Source organism: Sinocyclocheilus anshuiensis, unplaced genomic scaffold (genome assembly GCF_001515605.1).
Source record: "Sinocyclocheilus anshuiensis isolate Anshui unplaced genomic scaffold, SAMN03320099.WGS_v1.1 scaffold2630, whole genome shotgun sequence".
Taxonomy (NCBI): Eukaryota; Metazoa; Chordata; class Actinopteri; order Cypriniformes; family Cyprinidae; genus Sinocyclocheilus; species Sinocyclocheilus anshuiensis.
The window spans coordinates 29145-38418 of record NW_015537938.1 but is presented as its reverse complement, the minus strand read 5'-3'; the positions used below and the strand labels follow the sequence as shown (position 1 = coordinate 38418).

Sequence of the window (9274 nt, the reverse complement as noted above, 5' to 3'; positions counted from 1 at the left end):
GGAAAGAGTGCAAAAGGAAGATTGGGGGCTCTGACGAGGGAGAGAGAAGGAGAGAGGGGGGTTTAAAACGTCAGCGCATGTGGGAGCCCTGCTGCCAGTCTGCATGCACTGATATGTGCGACGCTCGAGGAGTTTGCGCTCCGGTCAGGCTCGCGCACTGGGATCCTAACCGTCACCAGCACATAAAAGCGCGGATAACGGAGATGATTCCCCTCACACAGCAACACGAAACGGAGCAAAGTGTACGCAGATGGCAGCGAAGAAGTGTCCTGTCAGTTTCCACACACCTTTGGATGTGACGCGCTCCAAGTAGCGGGAGTTTACCGTGACAGACCGCAGGTGGGATTCACATAAGAGGAGAGCTTGGGCTTGACTTTTTGTTGGACATGGGACCGGGTCTCGGCTGTTCTGGATACGGTACCGGAGGAACCGCGTCTTCTTGAACGGAGAGCTGTCGACAGTAGGACACCGACGAGATGCGCTCCGACCACGGCTTCATCCTGCTGCTCCTCAACGGGACAGCCTGCTTGGTGAGCGGCCAGGGGGGTGATTTGAGGTCTAAGGGGTGATGTTAAGTTTCAGTTTTGCGTTTATTGAACCGAACGGCGTCTCTGTCAACGGTTGAGTGGTGCGCTTCAAGTAGCCGTCACCTGCGCGACAAGGGGTGACCGTTAACGTCTTCCCGCCGTGCGCTCGCGCTTCACACTTGAGGGCGGGAGTTTAGGATGGACTCGCTCGAGCGCGTTTTGACTGTTTTTTTGAACGTAACGGTTCGGTTCGGTTCGCGCGCAAGGGGTCCCATGCATATTCTGTGTGAGAGTGTGGAGGAAAGAGAGGGGAAGAGGAGAGCTCCAGTGAGAAAAGTGAAAGGCGTCGCGATCCTGATTTTTCGAGGGGGCACCGTGACAGTAGAGGCTCACCTGGTGCCCTAGGTAGATATGACAGGACCCAGAAAGAGAGGCTGAAACGAACACACAATGTATTTAACAATTCTAAAAACTTTTTGTGCAAAATAATTTAACAGTAGCCTATCACATGAGTGAGAGTACTGATAATCATTTCAACAGCACAATTGTGAGTGTGATATTGCTTTTATACAACAGCTTTAATACAAGTAATTAAAAAAATCGCTAGTTTCACACCAAAAGACCATAAGAAGTTAGGTGTCTATCAATAAGCAAATCACAGACTGAAAACTGGCCTGGAACAGTGTGTGTGAGTGGAACGGAGCACCTGAGAGTCTGTAATCGCTCCACTCCACTCCACTCTACTCCACTCCACAGGTTTTCCATTTTGCCGCTTCAAACGATTATTAAAAAAAAACAAAAAAACTAGTTATTATAAAAACGTATAAAGACTTATAAAAACTTAACTCCGCACCACTCACATACTCGAATCTGCATCGACAAGACCAAAGACAAGTGGTGTGACACAATCTGATATAAACTTAAAGTTAAGGAAGAGGAAAAATAATTATGTAGTTGCTGTTCACAGTGCCAAAGTTAAAATCCCTGACCTTTCCTATTTTAAATAAACCAAAGCAAAATTTGGCATTTTGTGAAAATGTCTCTATTTCTAGAAATAAGATTTCTAGGTTATATGTAAATTAAAAAGTATTCTTAGTTTTAAGTGAACTAAGGCAAATAATTTGTGGGAGGCCTAACTCAAATTAAAAGTTTTTGGATGTGTGAATGAATGATTTAAAACAAAAAAATCATTTTACAATTTTTTTTGTCCCTACAATAAGAAAAGCAATTAAATAACAATTCAAAATACCTTTTCTGAATAATATTACTATCAATATTCATGGCTGTCCTGCATGGCACTTTTGAGAATAAGACAGATGGTACTCTAACAATCCTATAGACCAAGTTTTGTTGAAGAACGAAGAATGCCTGTAGGAGTAGGATGCCCTCAGTGTCAGTTGTTGTCTTGGCACACTGTACAGAGCTTACGCTGACCTTGGTGTACCTATGACTGATATCAATGGGTAAAATATGCCAGGGTATCCATAGTTTAACTTTAGAGCAAAGGTTGTGTACGGCTGCCTGTTTTTCATGCACCTGTTGTGAGGGTGTTATAGCCTAACACCCACAGTCTAAATTTAATCCCCCTCTAGCAGTCTCTGTGTTACAATTATCTGCTGTGTAGCTGGAATAATTCATGACTTCTTCTTTGACACATTTTAATCCTCATGTATTCTCCAGGGATACAAAATGCTGTCATTAAAGTGGCAAAAAAGAGAAGCATATCAGAATTAAAAATCGAAACAACAAACAAGCATTGCTTTATTTGCAGTTTAATTATGCCACATACTGGAACTTTCAGTAGGATGTTACATTAGTACAAATCCAGCTTCCTGCTCTAAAGCCTCCCATACGGCTACTAACATTTGTCCATTCGAAAGGGGGCGGACAACTAATAACCGTGACAAATCTTCCCTAGATTAATTACAAAACACCTACTTGTAATTAACTGAGAAGGGGCTGCCAGTGAGAGGAAATTTAATAAGGTCACATGCCCTTAAATCTCTAACCCAAGTTTGGATTTGAAGGAGGGCAGTCCTGAGAGAAATACACAGCGCACATACCAGGGCATCACCAATCTTCTGGCTTGACAAATTTTAATAAAGAACAAACACAATCTTTCAGAAATGTATTAGAGTGAAGTTGATATTTTTTTCCCCTTAGTGATATGAAAAAAAAAAAAACACTGCCAAGAAAAGAAACAGGCTGAAAAGAGCAGACTCATAAAATTACAGGTGAAGGTTATAAGGAATTGAATTAAAATACCATACACGGTCTGCCTTGTGTGACTTGCAGAATGCTGTCAGTGCATACCTTTAGAAATATAACATCAGGAAGACACTAATAATGTAATTATCCAATTTAGCTTACGGCATTAGGTCATTTATCTGCCACATTACTTAAAACCTGAGGGAGAGTCAGAAGCGAGAAAATGGCTTACGCGTTCACACACCTCAATTGGGCATCATGGGTAATTCATTTGCTGTGTGACAGTGATAAATTATAGAGCAATCCATGAATTATCCCTTATTAAACACTATTATGCCGTTATTATTAATAGACATGTAGAGCACATTAATAATCAACCTTAATTTTCATCAGCTTTATTGAAACTAAAGGGCCTGCTTTAATAAAACCTTCAAGCTTTTGCCTAGTTAAACTCAGGAGCTTTCATTAAATCTATGGCCTGTGCCATGAGCTGACTGAGTTTAGCATCTAAGAAAATCCACTGATCGACTGATGCTTATGAGGTTAGAAACATCAAAAACCTGGCTGCATACACATTGCAGAGTTATAGGAGCGAATCCACTAAATTATAATTTTGTGTGTGTACTGAATACAGAAGTCACTCTTGAAACCATAGCAATGTTTTACCTGTTTTATTTCAGTTTGGTGCTGTACACACTATATAAACTTAAAGTCGCCATTAAATAGAAACTCTAAAAATAGAAAAGATCATCATCTTATTAATCTTATTATGAATGATTCATCCATGCATATGCTTCATTTTTTAAATGTTTTTTTTAGTCAACTTAATCTTCCGTGAAGTGAAACGACAGATTTCACTCTTTCGCAGTATGTCTGATTTCTCCAATCATTCAGTCCTTTTAAACCCCACCTCTTTTAAGCCCCAAGCTCACATTCAAATATGCCTCCATCCAATCAATGACTGATAGATTGAAAGATAGACTGAAAATAAATAACCAAATTCTGTGCAGAAAGAACAGGAATAAGAACTCAGATAGGGAGTATTTTGCTGCAGTGTGAACATATACTGAACAGAGGTATATTGCGCACACATCTCAGTTAACACACTAAAATATGAAACAGTACAAAATAATAATACATAACAATATAAACGAATACAACAAAATATAATAATAATAATAATATAAAATAAAATAAAAAATACATACACACACATTATTGCAGCCAATTAATTCCTGTTCCTTAAATACTCACAGAATCAACGGTCATCTTTTGCACCCTCTTTCTCTACTGATTGTGATGATTTAAGTGATGATTTAAGTGATTTCTCCACAGAACAATGTCATGCAGTCAAGAGCTTATTGCAGGCAATTACCGTGTTAAACGTGTTTATGCTGATGATATTGGCCCAGCATCATTCTCATTATGAGCTCATTAAATTAATACAGTTACAAGATGTAATTTTTCAGAGCAGGCAGTCCACTTTCTACACAGTCACGAGGGAAAATAAACTACACACCGACATTAAAATCAGACAACTCCGGTCCATCTGCCTGGGCGTGTGCAGTAAGCTTTGGTTTTGGCATACACAGAAATGATAAAAAATACTGTTTGTTAAAGTGCATGCATTTGTTTGGGTGCAACACCAATTCACACACTTTTCGTTAAATGCATGTGACCAATATTGATGAAAGTTATTTGTTTTCAGGCTCATTCAGTTTAGAGGGACATTTTTGATTGGATAGTCATACTTCTTAAGCTAAATCCCGAAAAAAGCCAGGACAGAATAGACCTGAAGCCATTAATGAAAGTGTTTCAAGCGTGACTGTGTCACTTAAACAGTGTCGCTTGATTTTAAGCTCTTAAAATATCTGTTTGCGTGCCATAAACGGTCAGATATTCTCTGACTCACCTGTCCAATGACTCGTTTCTTCTGTCCCTCATGGTCTGCTGCCTTGTCTGGTCAGATTTACTGTAAACTCTCCCCTAGATTGACCCACAGTTCATCTTGAGACAGTAAGGGGGCATGTTAGTCACTCAGACAAACAAGACAGACAAAGCACATTACCAAAGGGCACTGTGAGATACACATTTTAAACACTGCTGTCTACCTGTGTGGCATGTATTAAATGCTGATGATTTTATGTATAAGCACAGACTGATTGACCCCTGGTGGAGCTCATGTACTGTAGGCTTTCCCATCCACCTAATCTGTCCCAGAAATGGGCATCATTGACATGGCAGGATTTCCCCATTGAAGATAAACTATAGAGAAAAGCACAGGACCACTAAAATAGCACAGCTTCTATGCATAGATTATTAAGCCCTACTGTCAGCATCCAATAATATCTCAGTTAAATGGCATTATATAAATATTGAAGCACTGCTTAATTGACACTAACTCTATGGTAGTGAGCGTGCTTACATTACACTAAGCATAAAAGGCAAGAGGTAGATTTTGCAGTGGTCTCTCTTTATTCCGATTATAAGGCTATGACATTAAGGCCAGAAACACAACACAGACAATGCACTGCAAGTGCATGTGCTCTTGGGTTACTGTGGTGGCTAAAAAAAAAAAGCCTCAGTACTCAAGGGGGCGACAGAGTTACCGTTGTCATTTCATGTCTGTGACATTAAACCAGATGTGTTGTTGTTCAGGCAGACAGTTATATCATGACAGTAGGTTACCTGACATAGCAAACTGGCTGTTAAAGGTAAAGCCTGATGTACGCCCATTGCAACCACGCTGAGAACACAACATGTACTTGTATTGCATTATGAAGTGTATTGTTTTGAAATGCAGTGATACCTGGAAATGTCTGTGTTCATGTACTCAGATATGTTTCTGGCCTAAAAGAGAACCATCTGCTAGAAACAGCTAGCATTTAAAATATGAATATCATTGTCAGAAAATCACTGACATCACAATCATATACAGTTTCCAATTTCTATCTGATGTGGTTCCTCATAGATAAACATAACCAGACAGAAATAACACATGTATGACAGGAAGAGAAAGAGAATAAAAGTGTCTGTGCAAATACAAATATTCATAATTTCAGTAACACTAATGTTCTTTACATTAACATTGGTTTGTGCATTATGAATTATGTGAACTAATTATATGCATCATATTAACTATCAATTAATCATTTTACAGTGGGCTATTTATTAATTTTCTTTAAATGTTACATTATATATTATACTTAAATTAAATGTTAATTTTATACCATTTTGCTTAGTGTTAAAATATACACATTTTAAAATTTAAAATACAGTTTACATGTACATAATTACCATTAATCAAGATTAATAAATGCTATAAATGCATTGTGTGTTCAACTACAAGAACTTGACACAGTTTATAAAAACGTGTCGTCTTTTTTTTCATGCATTAAGGAAAATAATTATATTTTTACACTTTTCAGTCTTTTAACGGTATTGCTGATTCAAAAACACCTTCAAATTATGCTTCGAGGTTTACCTCCAGTGTGGATTTTTATCAATACACAGAGCAATCAGTTTTCATCTAAAGGAAATGAACTGTTGGACCAATAATGGACTTGGAAAGCAGGACAGATTTGTTTGTGTCTGAGGAGGTTTTGCACTTCAAATAGTTTCCCCAAGCAGAAACAGACGTGTAGAGAGGGGCTAAGATGAGTTTCTTCATGGACGCAGTGCTACTTCCAGTTTATTTGAAGCATGGACATCTGTCACCATCTGTGAGAGTAGACAGATGGTTATTGTACTAGCAGAGCATTGCAGTGACCTCATCAGGGTGTGACAAAGGCATCTGCTGACATCATTAGGGTGTAACATAGGCATCTGTTGGCGAATCCTTCAAGGCTGGATGAAAACGGTTATATACTGCTTTCTTATTGTTCCTCCATGGTGTCTACTTCAATTTTGATTCTTGAAACCTAAAATCCTTAATTAGTCCTACTAAGTGAGCTGTCAATTCAAGGATTAGCTCTGAGGCCGCTAACAAAGACTGTCCGAAAATATTAAGATTAGTATGGGGCTTTTTAATGGCTGATGTCTACAAAGCAGTGTATCTGTATACTGACGGCTGAATTAATTAAAAAAAGTTTTTTTTATTAATTTCAAATAGAAATTGCTTAAAATATGTCAGTAGGATTTTGAAAAGACATACTGTTAGTGTTGGGTTCGAGTCCACCTAAGTCGAGTCCAAGTCGAGTCCGAGTCTTTAACCAATCGAGTCCGAGTCCCAAACAGCCGAGTCCGAGTCCAACGAAACTATTATTTATTAGTATCTTAATATTGTTTTAACCTTTACAACTAGAAAAACGCAATATCCATTTAAATGCAACAAAAGCAAACCTCTATTGCATCTTGCCATTGTGATTTTTAATTAATAATTCCTGTCCTTTGCTTAGCAAACTTAAAGTCATGTAACAGAAGGCTGAATTGATTTATGTATTGTGACATATTTCAGAGTGAAACAGGTTTTAGAATGTGAAAAATTAAAGGGCGGGACTTGACTTTATTCATCATTAAAGTAAATGTATAAATTCAAGGGAATGGGACCTGAAGAGCTGAAAATGCACCTTTTATCTCAATAAAAAACAAGCTTTATATAATTTTTACGATTTTTTATGAAATATGAATTTTGAATAATCAAAATTAGGTTGTATCTGCTTATTCTATTCATCAGTGTTTGAACAATTAAAGAAGAAACTGCATTTTAATTTCTGGGTTAAAAAAAAGAAAAGAAAAATAAATTTACCAAAGTACACAGACCCCTTAGACAGGGCATTTTGAATTTTTTCTTGGATGAAAATGAGGCTGTGAGGGCTAAACCTAGTATGTACAATGGTACACACTGTGTATAAAAAAGCCTTACATATACTTTCTATAAGTCACAGCCAACTCACACCTGTTTGATTTTTGAATGCATTTATAGTTACATTAATTACAATAAATTACATTATGTAAGGCATAATTGATGACAGGCTGTTGAATTATTAGAAAATAATGCACACCCAAGGTAATTGTGGACCCATAAAAACTATTGCCACAAGATGTTAGAAAAATTATTTTTCTTTGAAGCTAGAAACTGCCACTAATACAAAAGCAAAAAAGAATAAACTAATGTAATAAAACATTCTCAAGCTTACTGAAGGCACTCCAAGTATTACTTACAAGCTAAATGATAAATAAATATATTACTCTAAAATACAAATTAAATAGTTTTTTAGTTTTTTAAAGTTTTTCAGTATAGTAAAGGCTTCTAAAGAAATAGCCTACTACAGACATTTCATGAAGTAATACATGTAAAAATAATCTTCACTGTATACATTAAATATAGATGATTCTTATTAAAGTTACTAAGTGATTCAGTCAAGAGCAGTGAGTGATTTTCTCCTTTTTTTTGTTTGATTAACATTTATGACGCAGTCGGCGGCTGCAGGTTTACACTGTTGCTTTAAGATCTGACGCATAGATGAAATATTTTGACACATCTGTATTTCTCCCAATTGTTCAAGTTCACTTAAGACAAAACCGACTGCATTTACATGAATAGTCTCCAAGACGGGCATTTTAACATAACTTTTCATGTAAGTGTGTAGCAATAAGAGAACTCGGCATTCGCACGCTGACTGAGAGGTGCGTTATTCTGTGAGCGCGCTTTCAGTGTGTGAGCACAGAAACCTGTTGGCTTTCAAGTACTGGACAAGACTTAAAAACACATGCAAATACTGAATATCACTTTCGTGATAATGCATCGAGTCAGTGACATTTCTGTAAACTGTCCCTGGACTCGGTTGGACTCGGACAGATTTTCCGAGTCCGAAAGGCTCGAATCCGAGTAAAAATGCATCCGAGTCCGTGACAAGTACGAGTCCTTTAAAAAATTGTACTCGAGACCGGACTCGAGTCCGAGTACCCCAACTACATACTGTAGTTCAGAAATAAGTTTAAATTCAGCCTTGATTTACATCTACTATTAGATGTAGAGAACATGGTCTCATTCAGACCTAGAATAGAGCAGAAAGTGGTTGATGTTCTTCAGGCTTTCCTGAATGATATAAAACGTTGTTCTAACAGCACTAAAATGATCATGTTCACCATACTTCTCCTTTTAAATGGTATCACTCTGAGAGTCATCCCTTAATACCAGACCATGACTTTTCTTACTAGAGAATTTATCAAAGGAGTCAGTTCAACAATTTCATTCCCCACCCTTCTTTTTCTCCTGCTTTCTGCGTCTCTCTCTCCCTCTCTGATTCTCAGTGCGTTCCATGAATGATCCTAACAAGTGCAAATGGGGTCAAATAGATGAGATCTAAACTGCCTGTTAGAGCCTGCCCTATAGTGCTATGGAGAATCCCATTACTCTGGGCATCAGCTGTGCTCTCAGCCGTGGAGGAAGGGAGGGAGAACGTCTCGGTTACGTATGTAACCCTCGTTCCCTGAAGGAGGGAACGGAGACGTCACGTCGGCTGACCGACGAAATTGGGATCTCGCTTAGAGAGACCAATCCACTTCGAGTGTAAACTAAACGAGCCAATGCACAT

At 38.0% G+C, this 9274-nt stretch overlaps 1 protein-coding gene across 1 annotated transcript in view; it reads left to right on the top strand.

The window, feature by feature from the left end:
* Nucleotides 1-26: 26 nt before the first annotated feature.
* LOC107660556 (neurexophilin-1) overlaps nucleotides 27-9274 on the top strand; it is a 38386-nt gene continuing 29138 nt past the window's right edge. Inside the window, exon 1 of the mRNA XM_016449873.1 lies at nucleotides 27-530. Coding sequence (XP_016305359.1) covers nucleotides 477-530 — 54 coding nt within the window. The 5' untranslated portion in view covers nucleotides 27-476. The remainder of the gene's footprint in view (nucleotides 531-9274) is intronic.